Source organism: Acomys minous (assembly GCF_964271855.1).
Source record: "Acomys minous genome assembly, chromosome: 7".
In the NCBI taxonomy this organism is placed as follows: Eukaryota; Metazoa; Chordata; class Mammalia; order Rodentia; family Muridae; genus Acomys; species Acomys minous.
In genome coordinates this window covers 72,742,678-72,758,936 of record NC_140488.1, presented here as the reverse complement: position 1 = coordinate 72,758,936, position 16,259 = coordinate 72,742,678, and the positions used below count along the sequence as shown (strand labels likewise).

General features: G+C 49.2%; 1 protein-coding gene and 1 long non-coding RNA gene across 3 annotated transcripts in view; one reads left to right on the top strand and one right to left on the bottom strand.

Annotated features, from left to right (window-relative positions):
* Positions 1 to 2,897: 2,897 nt before the first annotated feature.
* Positions 2,898 to 6,027, bottom strand: LOC311602416 (polyadenylate-binding protein 1-like 2). Its single transcript, XM_084790431.1, has one exon. It carries the CDS (start codon positions 5,328 to 5,330, stop codon positions 4,641 to 4,643), a length of 690 nt encoding a protein of 229 aa, XP_084646557.1. The 5' UTR covers positions 5,331 to 6,027; the 3' UTR covers positions 2,898 to 4,640.
* Positions 6,028 to 15,624: 9,597 nt separating this feature from the next.
* The window catches only part of LOC311602372, a 73,953-nt gene continuing 73,318 nt past the window's right edge, over positions 15,625 to 16,259 (top strand). For both annotated transcript variants that reach the window (XR_014780737.1, XR_014780738.1), the window contains exon 1: positions 15,625 to 15,730. This is a non-coding gene — a long non-coding RNA (uncharacterized lncRNA). The remainder of the gene's footprint in view (positions 15,731 to 16,259) is intronic.

Below are 16,259 nucleotides of genomic sequence, written 5' to 3'. Positions count from 1 at the left end.
TTTTTTCTCATTAATTGTTACTGCATGCATATATGTATTTGTGTATACATATATATTCCTAAATATAACCTATTGAATACTTATAATGTTTCTTACATGTATACTTCCAGAGTTGATCATTTGTCACTGGACAACCAATTGGTGTGCTCTTCCCTGAGGGAGACCCTTTTCCTGTGCCTACCATTTCTTAGTTTGTCTATAGTTCATTCTTTGTGTAGGATTGAGTCCTTGTGGGCTTTTCCCTGTGCCCTTTGGGATGTTCATTACTGGCATCCTTGTTAGCTCACTTTTCAGGGGCCAAAGTGCCTATTTTTAATGATGCTTTTAGTTTTCAGTGACAGACTCTCTTATTTACAAAATAGAAGAATCAGAACAAAAGAAAAAATTATAGACTACTAAACCAATAAACAAAAATCTATTCTAGTCAGTATCAATAAGCTAATCGTGAGGAAATTTGGAGATAAATTCTATTTACAATATTATCATAAAGAGTCATAGTTAGCTGGGAGCAGTGGTGCATGCCTATAATCCCAGCACTTGAGAGGCAGAGGCAAGTGGGTTGCTGTGAGTTCAAGGCCAACCTGGTCTACAAAGAGTCCAGGACAGCCAAGACAGTGAAACCCTGTCTTGAAAAACCAAAAAAAAGTTATAGTTAAGAAATTTAATATAATAAGTGTAAACTGCTACTCTGAAAGCAACAAAACTTTATTCAAAGACATATGTAAAAGGAAAGTTAATGGATTAGAAATATTAACATTGTAAGATATGATAATCAATCTATATGTTTTATACAACCTGATCAGCAACCTAACTGGCTTCTTTGTAGAAACTGACAATTTTATTTCATTTTAGTGCATTCAGATTATTTTGCTGGTAGATATGAAATGGATTTTATCTGGAGTAAGTAAAGATTAAGGCAGTATCCATCCTGACAGTGAACATGGATAATTAAATACTTCTTCTTCATACACTGTCTAGTCATGTATACAGGCTGGCCTTAAACTCAGGATTGTCCTGCCTTAGACAATTGGGTTCCTAGATTACAGTTGTGCACCATGACACCTGGCTTAGCATGGATCTTTCATGCCATATGGTTACCCGTATGCACTTAATGAGAGGTTATTTCTGAACCTCTTGTAGGATGAGCTAAACAAATAATACAACAGATATATTTTAGAGCATAATTTCTATAAAGATAACAGCAATCTATAGTCTACAAAAATAAATCTTAAAACAAAAAATTCTGGTATTTTTATGCAAAATTGTCAAAGTTGTCTTGACCTACAAGAAGGGTCTAACAAATAAGTTTTAGATGCCATAAATTAGTCAGTACTACTGAGGCCGACTTTGTTTTATTTGCATTATATAGTTTGTCGAAACCTTTCAACTGGTTTATTAAACACAGTCTTTTTCTTCTTTCTAATCAACATTTCTGACAAGTATATTGACTTTTAACAGCCAGGATGAAGAAAAAGACTGTTAAATAATTTCTCCTGGGACAAAAAAGAAGGAGCAATACAACTACAAAACAATTAACTATGATTGTGGTACTAAGAGAGAAATAAACACAAAGAGCTTTAATACCCAAAATAAGAAAATTCTTAAAGTCCTGACTTTCATACATTTTTATTATGTTTGTTTGGAAATTCTTATACACATGTAGAAAAGGCTATTGAGAAAAGAACGTGAAGTTACTTTTCTGCCTTTTAATGTGCCAGTGCAGTAGTTTTCAACCTTCCTAATGCTGCAGCCCTTTAATACAGTCCCTCATGTTGTGGTCACCCCAACCATAACATTATTTTTGTTGCTACTTAATTATTGTAATTCTGCTAGTTATGAATTGTAATATAAATATCTGATATGCATGGTATCTGATATGTGACCCCCTGATATGTGTGGGTCTCGTCCCACAGGTTAAGAACCACTATGCAAAATTTTCACTTTTTAAATGAAATTTTATGAAGAAAAGTGCACGAGTTTGTTCTGCAAAAGGTGGAAAAGCACCTTGAGCAACTGAAAGAACTGAACTGAGTAGATATATACACTCTCCTGCACCACTACAGGTGGAAATTTCTATGTGAAAAACTTACGAAAGCCAAAATATTTGACACATCTACATCACTTAGTCTGAAAAGCAGTTGAAAGGAAGAAAAAAGATTTGCTCTTGTATGGGGAAATATTTTAAACATGCACTCAGATGGTTTTGTTATATATATGGCTGGTTATCACTTTGAGGAGAATGTTTAACTGAAATATATGGGTATAATGAGTTATTTACAGGATGATGGTTCTTAAGTGTTATGCTGAATATATCCTTCATTAAAACAATATATATTACATATAAATTGACAGAGATACAGTAAATGTTTTTGTTTGCAAGTAGTGGTATTCAGAAATGTTGTAGAGTTTGCTTTACTGCCCCATTTTATATTGGAAAAAACTTGAATATGTATTTCCAATTATAATTATGTATAATTTATGTAAAACAAATGTAAAAGTATATGAAAATACACAGCGTTTCTATCTATTAAAGATAAACCATATACAGAAACACAGAGATGATTCTAATAGTTCTGGGGCACTCACAGATTTGATTATCTTAAGGAGGTAAATTATAGTATCAATAAGTATAGTTGTTAAATAATGCACATTTTTGCCCAACAAAGCAATTATATATATTTGTAAAATTTGAAATTTCTTCTATGCACTTTCTGGGAAAATAATCTTAAACATCACTAAGAATGAGGTAAAAAATGAAGAGTGAAAATGTACACAAACACAAAACAGATGGCTACAGACATAAATACATATGCACATTTATTAACCAATCTATCTACCTCTATCTAAATGTTTATCACATTACCCAAGATACAAATTAAGTACCAGCAGCCAAAGAAAATATTTTAAAAGTATCTTTAATGACAGGAAATGAAGCTCAGCAGTCTGTGTGCATATACACACATGTGAAAAGCAGATATAAAAACAGTATGTACATTATAATATACATATATGACAATGCATAAGAACAACACTAGAGCAACAAGAAAAATGTCTCAGAGGTTCTTGAAAAACACTGGCACATACAGATGAGTACAATTCCAGAAGGCAAGGGAGTCATTAGGATTGATAGCTGATAGCATTCAATTTCTCCTGTTAAATCATCTGCTTAGTGCTTTTTGCTTTTTCCTGCAGCCTAGCTGGTTTATTTTTTCTGGCAAAGGGGAAAAGGAAGGAAAGCAGGAATGCAGAAAAGGGTAATTAACAGCATTCGATTCCAGTGAAATAACCACAACAGTGAAAATGCCATTTGCAGCTCATGACACTGCATGCGCTAGCGCGCACCCACCCACACACAGGCACAGACACACACACAAACACACGCACAGAGAGAGAGAGAGAGAGAGAGAGAGAGAGAGAGAGAGAGAGAGAGAGAGAGAGAGAGAGAGAGAGAGAGAGCGAGCCAGGAGACTGTGCAGGGGACATGTGGATACTCATGGTTTTTTTTTTTTTCTTTTTCTTTTTACTAGCTGCACTGGCTGGCTGGCACAAATACAAACTGGTACAATGCTTATGAAAGGGAGCCTTTTGGCATCACACAGGGAAAGTCTTTGAAACGTCTATATGTGGATCCTGCAAGTCCACAGCTAAGGGGAGACCATCCAGGATGCTAGCCTAGATTTGTCTTGACAAGGAGGGACTCACTCATCAGGGCACGCAGTGTTGGTTTTAAACACAGGGAAAGAACTAGGCACCACCTGAATGTCCAACAATGCGGGAATGATTACAGAAATGTTAAGGTCCATGGATACGCAGGAGCACTCTGCAGGCACTGAAGATGACGTTCCATAAGCCTGTTGAATAGCATGGAAAGAAGTTCAATGCGCTGATTTCTGTTTGGTTTTAGTCGCTGAAAAAAGCAGGTTAAGAAACACCACACACATGAACCACTCTACAAGAATGTTAAAAGGGGAGGTGGGTCTGGGGTGAGAGGGGAGAAAGAGGGAGCAGAGAGCCTGGAAAAACAGCACACCAAAGAAGATAAAAGAGGTTCTCTCTGGGTATTAGGATGGTGGGAAGCAATTACACTCTTGGTTCTTTCTCCCACATCAGACTTCCTTCTCCTTCCAGACAGTTCTACCATGAATTGCATCACCTGTGCAGTAAACAAAGAGACAGAAAAAACGCTTTTAAGAATCAGACCAACCACCTGGAGAAGAGGCTGCCTTTAACCTCTCAAATGGCACAGATCAGTGGGATTATTCCCGGGGCGGGGGCGGGGGGGGGGATCCCTTCCTGTGGTTGAGGAGAAAGGGGGGGGGGAGAGTTGAGGACAGGAGAAGGCAGGGGCAGAGATGGGATGGGGAAGCTAGCTGGCGCTTGCTGGGGGGGGTGGGGGGAGGAGGCGGGGAGGGCGGAGGGGAAGAGAGGAGAGGGGAGGGAAGAGAGAGGGAGAGGGGGCAAGGGAGGGAGGGGGAAGAGGAGGTGAAGGAGGGAGGGTGAGAGGGGGAGGGAGGAGAGAGAGAGAGAGAGAAACCTGCACTCCCAATACAATACACTGCTGGTGGGTTGGGGGTGGGGTGAGGGCTGTAAACGGGGTGGGAGCCAAGCTTTGGCTCTACTGGCTGGGTCCTGGGGTGTCTTCATCGAAAGGTGGCCTCGTCATCGGAGTCATCGTCGAAATCCTTGAAGTCTGCGCTGGTGGACTGGCGGGCCCAGGCGCCCCTTTCGGCCTCTCTCTCCTTGTGGGACTTGAACCTCCCCACGAAAATCTTGCGGTAGTTCAGGAACATGCCATTCAGCGCATCTATGGCCCGCTCTGCCGACTCCTGCTTCTGGAAGTGCACGAACCCATAGCCTTTGGGCCCCTTTTCGTCACAGGCCACCTTGCAGGACAGGATGTTGCCAAAGGCAGAGAAGATGTTGTACAGCGCCTTGTTGTCGATGGTCTTGCCCAGGTTCTTGATGAAGACGTTGCCCACGCCGCTCTTGCGGAGCGACGGGTCCCTCTGGGACCACATGATGCGCACCGGCCTGCCATTGATAACGTCAAAGTTCATGGTCTCTAGGGCCCGCTTGGCGTCCACCGGTTGCTGGTAGTTGACATATGCGTAGCCCAGGGAGCGCCGGGTGACCTTGTCCCTGCAAATGCGGATGGACAGGATGGGCCCGGCCGGGCTGAACTTCTCATACAGCATGGACTCGGTCACCTCGGGGTGCAGGTCGCCCACGTACAGCGAGGCCGTGGGAAAGTCTGGGTTCCCATCATCCGAGCCCCCGGCCGCCGCCTCTTCCTCCTCTGCAGCCAGGGCCGCCGCCAGCTCTTCATCCATATCCACCCTCCCGTAGGAAGGCGACGCAGCAGCCTCCGCAGCGGCCCCCGTAGCCTCCGCCAGGCTGGCCTCCTCCAGGCTGGCCTCCGCCAGGCTGGCCTCCGTGGCTGCCACCGCCGCCGCTGCCGCCGCCGCCGCCGCCTCTGCCTTCTCCCCGGCCAGGGCCGCCGCCGCCGCCGCCGCCTCCCCGAGGCTGGCCTCGGCCGCCGCGGCCTCGGCCTCCACCTCAGCCTCCACCTCTGCTTCCGCCTCCGCCACGGAGGCCTCCGCCACCGCCTCCGCCACGGTCGCCGCCGCAGCCTCTGCCGCCGCCGCCGCCGCCGCCGCCGCCGCTGCGGCGACCTCCGCCGCCACTGTCGCCGCGGTCGCCACGGTCACCGCTGCCGCCAGGCCGCTGCCGCGACCTCCCTTCCCGCGAACTGAGGGGGTGGAGAGGCGGCGAGAGCCGGTGGGCGCCGGATGCCGGGCCGGGGGCTCGCGCGGCGGCAGCTGCGGGCGGACAGGCACCCGGTGGTCTGGCGGAGCAGGCGGGACCGAGTCCCCTGGGGTGGCGAGCCGAGCGCGGGCCGCTAGCTCGCAGAGCCCCGCAGTCTCCGCAGCCCGCAGCCTGCTGCCGCTTGGTCGTGGGCTGGCGTGCGGGGCGCGGGCGGGAGGGCGGCGTGTGGTGGGGGGCGGGGGGTGTTGGCGTCTGTGGTCCGGGCAGCTGGGAAGGCTTCTGTCTCTTTGGTTCCCCCTGTGGCTGCTGCGGGGCTGCGGGGCTGCGGGGCTGGCGCGGGCTCTAGGGCGGGCGCGGGCACGGGCGCGGGAGCGAGGGCGGGGTGAAGGTGGGGTGGGGGGAACAGTGCGCTGGGCGCCCACGCGCTGGGGAAGAGGATGCCAGGGACAGGACTGCGCGCTGGACCAAAGGAGTTCTGGTGCCATGTCTGTGGCGGGGGGTGGCTGGCTGGGTGGGTGCTGCTGCTGCTGCTGCTGCTGCAGGGGGCACTTTTCGGCCCCTTCCCCCATAAGGGAAGGTTGCCATGATGCCAGTGACAACCTTGCAAGAGTGGGTGGGGTGGCCTTGAAGCTAGGCTAGCCCTGCCCAAAGAAGCCTAGAAGCAGTGTTCCAAGATGGGGGTAGGCGGGGGTGCGGGTGATGTCTTCCCCCTCTAAAGAGGCGCATGCTCATCTGCACACACACACACACACACACACACACACACACACACACACACACACACACACGCAGCATGTGCATTCTCTCTCTCTCCCTCTCTCTCTCTCTCTCTCTCTCTCTCTCTCTCTCTCTCTCTGTCTCTCTCTCTCCATTTGTGTGTCTCTCAAACTGATACAGAGCCTCAAGAGCATGCACTCTCTCTAATTCTCTCTGTCTCTGACACACACACACACACACACACACACACACACACACACACACACACACACATCACCACCACCACTGACACCCAGGAAAGCATGAGTCTTCCCAGCTCCCCCACGCAGCCTGCTGAGCCATTTTCTCAGCCTGCTCCCCCTTCCCACCCACCCCACGCACACACTCAGCAACATTTCCAAAAGAGAGAAGAAAGAATGCTTCCTCATTCATAATGCCCTGCCGCAAATACTCTACATAGAGACTGTGCCAGTCCCTGGGGATGCAGAGGTCTGGAAGACAGAGGAGCATGGGCTGCCTTCGAGCTTCTCCCGAGGAGCAGACAACCTGGACTGGAAACTGCACCCCACTCCACCCTCAGCCTCTCCAGGATTCTGCCCCAGCTCCTGGACTACTGTGAACCTGGGGTTCTACACAGCCTCAACTCCCACTGCCACGTGGGAAGTGAAAATCAAGAGCACCTAGTCTCTAGGGCAGCCCCCAATGGTAAGTTACAGAAAGCCAAGCAGGGGCTGGGCAGGTTGGGCAGGGGCTGAGAAGGGCCTGGTCCAGAGCCAGCTGCTCCTTTACTTTGGGCTGTGCCCTTGAGGCTCTGAGGTCCCCGACCTAGAAAAGAAGCCACACATCTCTCTGCCCAGGAGGCAGATGGGAACAGGACCTGGAATCTCTCTTTAGGATGACAGGCAGTGTTCCCTGGTCAGCAGCTAGTGCTCCTCCTGGCCCTGGGGACCAGGAGTGTGGAAAGGGAACAGGTGGATGCTGGTGTGGAGAGAGCAATGGGAGCACAGGGAGCCACATGCTGAGGGGACAGGCCAGCTGACAACCTTCAGAGTAGAGATCAAGCCAGGGACTCGCGTCCCAAGTCCTCCAGAAAGGAGGACCAGATGTTCAGAGTTCTGGCAGGAGTCAAGGGCAGCTGTGCTGAAGAGAAAATGCCCAAGTAGGTTGTGAAGGGGAAGTAGTGGTGCTCCATCCTGAGCAAGGAGGGGAGGCATGCAGGCAAAGGGAGCACTCTGTGCCCCAGGATATGACAGCAATGGCACCCCTCAGCCCCTTGGTCACTGGGGCTCACACCACCTGGCCCAGTGTGGATAAAGTCTCCAGGGCTGCAGAGCGGAAGGTGGCTCTCTGTATCAATGAGCTTGCTCACAAGTCAGCATGAGCAAGGAGAGGGGTGGTGCGATCAAAATAGCAGAGAGTTATTTGAACATCAGTGTGTGCGTACAAGTGTGGGTGCCCACACACAAATCTGTGGCAGAACATAAAGAAAACTGTCAGACGGAACTGGCTCCAAAAGAGTCAGAGCAAACTTTCCCTCTGTCTGCACTGCCACTTCTGAAATAGGGGGTCTCGCTTTTACCACGAGCCAGTGGCACAGGATATGGCTAAGGGAAAGACAGTAAAAATAACCGAGCCAGGGTGCCTTTCCTCAAGACTTCTTGACTGCACTACAGTAGCTCAGGCTGCCCCTTCCCACAACAGAATTGCCCCCCACCAAGAAGACTGAAATCTGTCTTTATAAACCCTTTTTTTTTTTAAGGAAGTGAAATGTATTGGAAAACATTAAGTAATGGGTTCCATCGAACAGGTGTCATTACACTTTGATGTCCTTCACCGTGACCCTGCCTCCTGCCATGCCCAGGTTATCCCCTTCATTCTCCTGATAACCCCTGCCTTTCCTTTGTCTTCCTCGACTCTGGGTGCCACCTTTTTGAAGATCTCTTCCTCCCCACTCATGACTCTCCTCTTAAGTCAGTCTCTCTCTCTCTCTCTCTCTCTCTCTCTCTCTCTCTCTCTCTCTCTCTCTCTCACACACACACACACACACACACACACACACACACAGGCAGACAGAAGCACCCATGCATGCACAAACGCACAGAATTACGCATACATACACACACATGCACACAACTGAAGTGCACTCACTTTTCTGAAACTGGATCCCCAGTAACATCCCTTTTCCTGCAAATGCCATTATTTCATTCCTCTTTCGGCACCTTTAAATTTCATCGTGTGTGTGTGTGTGTGTGTGTGTGTGTGTGTGTGTGTGTGTTCTCAAGGACCCTCCTTTTGTTAAAATTCCATCAGGTGTGTGCACGCACTGTTTTCTCATGCGCTCAGCTCCAGCCTAGGAGCCTGGGCTCCTTCTAATTTGTGGCTATTGCGCGTGGAACAGCTATCCCTGTGGAATGCACAAATGTCCTTGTGCTATGAGTGCTTAGCGCCCTTAGGACCGACAGCGGCAAAGCTGGCTCATAGGACAGACCTATTTCAGATCTGTGAGGAGTTGGCATACTCATTCCCACCATGGTTGCCCAAGTTCACACTCTAGCCAGCAGTGAGCATGTTTTCCCCCTTTTCCCATCCTCATGACCGCTTGTTGTCCTCAGCGTCCTTCCGGGGCTGTTCTACTTGTGTCAGAGGGAATGCAGCAGGTTCCCTGTGTGGTTTACCTATGGCTGGAGAGGTTGAAGCCCTTTCTGGGTATGTATTGGCCCTTCAAACATAGTACCCCATCAGGTCTGGGGATCCACATTACAGAGGCCCCGGATTTTCACATGGCGGCACATGCATGTTCCTGTCATAGCACCCCAGCCCACCTTGCATACATAAGTATCACTGCTCTCTCTAATGGCAGTAGCCGCCTAGGACAGAACAACATGACCCCGCGGGGCGGGAGGCAGGACTCTGCGTCTCTGCCAGAGAAGCTTGTGGAAGGGTACTGGACCTTGCCCTCTGGAAAAGCTCAGCTCTCTGTGCCTAGACAGGGCCCATATGGTCCTCAGAGGCATGGAGCAGGGACCTAGGGCTCAGGTGCATGATGTCATCCCCTAGTGGTCTGGGATGGAATGCTTGCAGACAGAGGGGACAAATGAGCTGTGCCTCACCATTCAGGTGCCTACCCAAGATGGAGGGCAAGAGAGAAGCCAGGACCACTGTGTGGGGCTGGGTGATATGATGACCCGTGGGACCCAGCAGAGGAGCTTCTCTTGGCTGGAGAAGGAGACAAAGACAGGGGGAAAGACTGAGAGGACAACTCCAGGGCTAGGGCTCAGCCAGACAGATTCCACTGCCCCTGTCTTCGATATGCCCACTGAGTCCACGGACGTCAGGGGCACGGCTGGAGAAATGGGGGCAGGGGGGTAGGGCCAAAGTCTGAAAATCTGTCCTGGCGACAGCCCTCAAGATCTCCAGTCTCAGGGATGAGACAAGTAAAGTGACTGAGGCAGCAGGCATCCTAGCTCCGCAGCCTCCATGAAGGTCCTGTGTCCACTTTTACAGTTAGTTTGGGGTGAGTTTATCCCACCTCTCATCAAAATTGTTGCGAGTTCTAAGGCCTGTGACAGAGGTAAAGACTGTCCAGTATCCCTGGATGGAGGGGGGGACTTCCAAATGGCAGGACGTGCTGCTACTGCTGCTGCTGTCCCTCATTTCATGATGCACCCGTGTTCCTGGAGGGGCGTGCTGGATACCCTGTCTTCTCCTAGCCAGGCTGTACTCGGGGAGCTTGTCTTCCCCCGGGAACGAGGCAACACACTTGTCGGGAAACATGAAAGCAGAGGCAAAACTCTTCGGGGCGTGAAGGTGATGACTGGTTGCACATTGCCCTACAGTCCAGGAGGCTGGAAAAAGGAACCTGCCCAGTTGAAGGCCTCTCTGTAGACCATGATGAACTGCCAGTCTTGCATGGAAAACACCTCGCAGACAGAGCTGCAATGTCCCCAGTCTCTAGGGCAGAAGTCCCAGGTGCTCGGGGAGGGGGGAACCTCTGGGGTGCCTGCCATCCATGGAGATCAGAAATTGGTGTGACGGGGGGAAGAAGAAAGGGACTAGGGAGGAGGGTGGAGGAGTGGGCAGCTGCCCAGATCAAGGTCTGGCCTTGGTCAGTTTGCTGTGGGCTATCAGGGAGAGCCCTGAGCCTGGCAAGTGGCAGCATCTACATTGACTCACTTCTCTCTCTGATTGCTTGCAGTGTGGCAAGCATTGCTGATGAGAGAAGGGCACAGAGATAAGCAGGGACACAACATGCTAAGCCCCTACCACCCGACCGACATTCACCCAGGAGACTGCAATGTCTTCCTTCAGACTTAAGCAGGAGTCTGCGGGCTAATGCACAGATTCCCAAGGAATTTTACAAAGTAGGAGACAGCATTTACTGCCCAAGCCTCGGAAAGGCCAGGGAGTATATGAATGAGAGACAGTCAACTCACAACGCTGCCCCTCCCCCAGCAGTCTTCTGGGAAGGATAATGGATAAGTAGTATCCACCCAGGGATGATGATGATGATGAAACAGTGTCAGGGAGACACCCTGTGGCCCTCCCACTCCATATGAACCTGGAAACACCGATCTCTCTATAGGCTGACTCTGTGGACACAGGCTACCAAATGTGAGTGGAAGCTCTTAAACTCTACTGCCATCGGGTTCCCTGCATTCCCAGCATACTTTCCTCACTGCTCACTCCTATCCACCAACCCCCCAGCTCTACTCAGTGGCCAGACTCATCTATGAAGGTGAATGATGACATCCGGGGCCGGACCTAAATGGTCAGATTGGCTGCCTGTTTCGCTTTGGTGCAAGGCAAGACTTCTTGGCACGGATGACATATGATGAGCTCTGGCCAAGAGACCCTCTTCTGTCCTCTCTGTGCCCTGGCCAACTGGAGTCCTCTGAGAATCCCTGATACTCCTCTCACCTGTGACCTCTACTCTTCCTGAGGGCCCCCACCTTCTTGCAATTTCTGGATCCTTCCTAAATAGTGGGCACGTGTTTAAATTAGATGGCTACAGCTGTGCTCAGAACCCATGCTCAGACACCTGCCATTCAGGACACTACAACAACAACTGCATAGTCTGTGTTTTTAATGTCGCAGGTATTGTGATCCTTTTCGATGACAAAAATAAGATATAAGTGATGAGAATACTACCTGCCTTGCTGCCTTCTGACTCTTTGCAATTCATTTGCCTGTGCCTCTCTGTTCATAGAGAGGACACTAGGTGTCTTCAGGGTGCATCTAAAGACAGAAGAAGAAAGATCTTGGTCTGTCTAACCATCTGAATTCTCTCCCTCCTCCTGGCCCTCCTCACTCACTTCTTCTCTGTGTCCCCCTGCTCTGTGACCCCCCACCCCCACCCCTCCCACCCCCCCGCCGAAGTTGGGAATCCCTTTGACTCTTTGCTCTTGGTCCTGCCTGAGCAGCCACAGCTCAGGAAAGGGGGATGCCAGTTGACCTCAGGATGGGCAGAAGCTGTACAGAAGCATGTCGTTTTGGCAGCTCTCACGCATGGCCGGCCACCTGCTCCCTTGGAGCATGTAGAAGATGGGCCTTGGAACAAAACTGGCTGGGATGCAGAATCCTAGAGACTCTCATGCAACCACTCTGTGCTTTAGCAGCCACTGGCAGTTGGTAGGTTTGAGACTCTCCTGAAGGATCCTGGCAGTTTCCTTCAGGGTGTTCACTGTGCCCTAAGCTTGCTTTGAATCCAACAGGAAAGAGCGACCAGGACTGGAGCTTGTGTCACAGCTTCCCAGGGTTCTCTGTTCCTTTGCTTACCAGTCCAGCTTTCTAGCATGTGCTTCAAGGGCTCCCTGGCCCTGCCTGCCACAGTCTCAGGCAGTTCCCAGGAGTGGTGAGACAACAGTGTACCTAAGGTGCTGCAAAAGCCAGGGCTGAGGAGCGGGGCTTACCTTGGACACTGCACTGTAAGCTCTCATCTTTTCCTTACCTTTGGAGTCCTGGTGCTGGACAAAAAGATATCTATGAGCATGAAAAGTGGTCACGTATGGCCAATGTTTTCTTTGCCAATGCCTGGCATGCATTCAGCGCCCAGTACAATAGGCTCCTTATTAGTCTCATCTCCCTCTGTCCAGAGGATTGCTTGTTTGTCTGGTTGTGGAAGCCAGTGACTTTTCCTTCTGCTGCCCTTGGAAGCCTGGAATATTCCCTCCAGCCAGGATCAAAGGGTCAGGACAGGGGGCATCTGACCTCCTGCCTTCAGTACTTGGTTAAAGGCCACGTTTCACTCCATGCTACTGCCTGATTGAGTCTCTGGCCTGAACTCCCTAGCTTACACCCTCTGTAGGTCTTCTTCCAAGCAGAGCACCTTTAGGATCCATTGGCTTTTTTTCTGGGGGGTGGGGTGGGGGAGGGTGGGGTCTAAGGGCTTTGCACATTAGCATGGGAATGCCTGGCACTTCTATCCTCCCAGGAGGTGTGAAGCTACCTCCTTGCTCAACAAAACCCTCTCTGGGCTAGGAGTGTTTTCTGTACTCACTTTCAGAATCTTTCTGGCACACATCTGGGCACACTTCACAAAAGCTGCTGCTGTGCTGCTGCAGCGCACTGTACTGGGTGCCTTTTTGATGCGGCCATGGCATCTTGGGGACAGTATTGCCCATGCTTAAGGCTGTGAAGGGGCAGTTCATGGCTTCCTAAAGTGTGGCTACAGCAGGCTGTCCTACAGTTCAGGTTCCAGGTTGCCTAACAGACAGACCCTTGACTCCCCCCCCCCCCCCCAGTGAGAGAAGGTCTCATGCAGTCAGGTCTCCCTACATTTGTCGTGTCCAAAAGGCACACAGGAGGTGAACTCCCTTCGTAGTTTGTATCTTTTCCTTGTCCCGTGATGGTCTTCCGGTTTGAAATCTGCGAGTTTAATTTGCAATCAATGTCTGAGTCACCAAATACACCTCCTGGGTCTGTCTCCTACCTATAGAGGTCCTCAAATGCAGGCAGGCAGGCAGGCAGGCCAAAGATCACTAAACAGCCTTGGCTTGTAACAGCCTCGGGCATTGGCGTTCACAACATCTCCACTCTACTTTTGACAAGACTCTGGTGCTGTGCACTTCAACCCCTGGCCTGAGTGCAGAAGTTGGTATGTAGAGAATATTCATCACGAGGCGCTCTCGTTCCACTGCTGCCCATGGAAGGCGCCATGTTCTCCTGCTCTGAGCTAAACCCCTGCTGTCACCACAAAGGCCATAGCTACACAGCTAGTTAATGATTAGCAGTCCCCACAGAGCCCAGCTACTTGAGGTTACACAGAACGCAGGAATCTGTGGCTTTGTCTGGTTTTTCCGAGCTCATACAAATTCCCACTTGGCCCTCTCTGTGCCTCATGCTTATGGATCAACTTCTGAGCTATGGGAGCTCAACTGTTGTGTGCATCCAGCACCATGCCTGCCTGCCTGCCTGCCTGCCTGCCTGCCTGCCTGCCCTCCTGCTGCCATGCTCCCCGCTGTGATTGCCATGGCCTAATCCCCTGGAAGTGCAGGCAAGCTCTAGTAAACTCTTCTCTAATCTGCCTTGGTCATGATGTTTCATCACAGCAATAGAAAAGCAACCGAGAATCCCCCCCCCCCCCCCCGCCTGCCGCCTTTAGTAGTCTCTGTGTACTTCCCATTTGGAAGCCATTTTTCTCTTTGCCAGCCCTTTGTATAGGTTTGCTTGCAGCTTTGTTTGCTTCCCAGAGCTGTGCACTTCTCATTTAGCCTCAGGATTGTGCCATTTCTAACACTGTTTCTTCTGCTGGTGTTGCATCCCTCAGTCCCCCCGCGCCGCCTCCTTTTTTCCCCCCAATTCAGAGACAACAAGCAAGCAGATCCAGTGAGTTCTCGTTTCCCCACAGCTTAATGAGGTTCTTCATGGGTTTTCTTCCCTTGACTTTTTGAGGCCGTATTGAGATGTTTCTGACACAAAACAAAGTGCTCCTACTTCAAGTATGCGATGGGTAGGTTTGACACGTGACTCAGAGACTATTCACCACAGCTGAAAACATGTTCTGGAGCCCTTAGCAACGCTTCCCTCTCCCTCACCCTGACCCTCTCCTCTCTGTCCCTAGGCAAACACAGATATGCTTTCTGGAAATGAGGGCTTCTTTGTATCTTCTGGAGTTGCGCACAAATGGTGATTGTCAATTCCTCGCAGACACACACATACCACAGTATGGACCACGTCTGGCTTCTTTCAATCCTAAGAGTAATTATTTTCAGATTCTCTTCTTTTGTTGCCATGGTCAAGGTTCTGCCTGCACTCGTTGCTGTCCAGTGTTTTCCTGCATAGTTACCCAGTAGCTTCTGTCTGTGCTCAGCTTCTCATGGGGATTTGGAAGTTTCTAAGCTATGGTTATTATAAATCTGGCTTTGATGTACATTAGACATGTACATACACAGGTTCCAGATGTGTAGTTTAACTGGCTTTGGAGGGCACTTATACATAGAGTTGTTGATTTCTATCCTGTGTATATATTGAAGCCCTTAATATTATGCCAAGCTATTTTCCAATGTGGTGTGGAAGCTCAGCATTGATGACTGATCTTCTACCCAACTCTTCATTTAGCCTCACCGGACCCTAGTTATCTATATTAATCAGATGAATATGTATGCTTTTGTTTCTATAGATTTGATGACTAGCAAGCAGATCTAAGAATAACTGTCCCCTTAGCTCAGTGGTTCTCACTCAACCTTTCGGGTCCAAGACCCTTTACAGGTGTTGCCTAAGACCTTTGGAAAACATAGAAATCTACATAATGACTCATAACAGTAGCAAAGTTACAGTTATGAAATAGCAATGAAAACAATTTTATGGTTGGGTCACCACAACACAAGGAAGTGTATTAAATGGTTGTAGCATTAGGAAGGTTAAGAACTACTGCTTTAGCCTATTTCTTTTCTAATATGACAGAAATGGTCAGTATGTAAACTAGTCAGTTGCAAGAATAAACCCAGGAAGTAATGATCTTTGTTCTTAAAATTTGCTGAACTCAAAAATGTCTTGTGCTCAAGAGGTCATGTCACTTTTTCATAAATCCCTCACTTTTCTATGTCTGTTCATGTTGCAAACTGTCCTGAATAAACCTAAAAGGTGTCTATGGTTGCTTTCTTCAGCAGAGCTAGCTCAGACTAACAATGTCTTTCCTTTTTCACCAGCTTGCCTCTGAACCAATTTGTTTCTGTCATGCAGTGGCAAATGTGATGGAGCATGTGATTCCAAATTGAAGAACCAGGAGGAACCTAAGTTTCTTCCTGAGGTTAGCTATCCAAAATCAGCCATCTTTTTAGTAAACCCTTAGCATCTCCCAAGGCCAGCTGTCAAAGGTAGCCACAATGGGAAGTACATAAAAAGGTGGGTGCCAAAGAGGGGAAGGAATTATGCCCAACTTCAAATATCATTAGTATATAATCTTAAGTTTTAATTTTAGGCAACAAAATTTCTAACGGTGGGCTTGACTTTTCCAATTGAGGTGTGCATGGTAGCAGGCTCGGATTCAGTTTACATGTCCAGTAGTGGCACTGGATAATCTGAACACAGAAGTGAATTTCAGTCATTTCATAGGAAAAGCACCACCAGAAGGGAAGCGGGAGCACTGGAAGCTTTTTTTCTTAATTATGAAGCGATGTTCTGTTAACTTTATGGTCAACTAATTCAGATTTTGTTCTCTCTCTCTCTCTCTCTCTCTCTCTCTCTCTCTCTCTCTCTGTGTGTGTGTGTGTGTGTGTGTGTGTGTGTGTGTGTGTGTGTGTGTATGTGTCTGTGTGTGTCTGTGTGTGTGTGTCTGT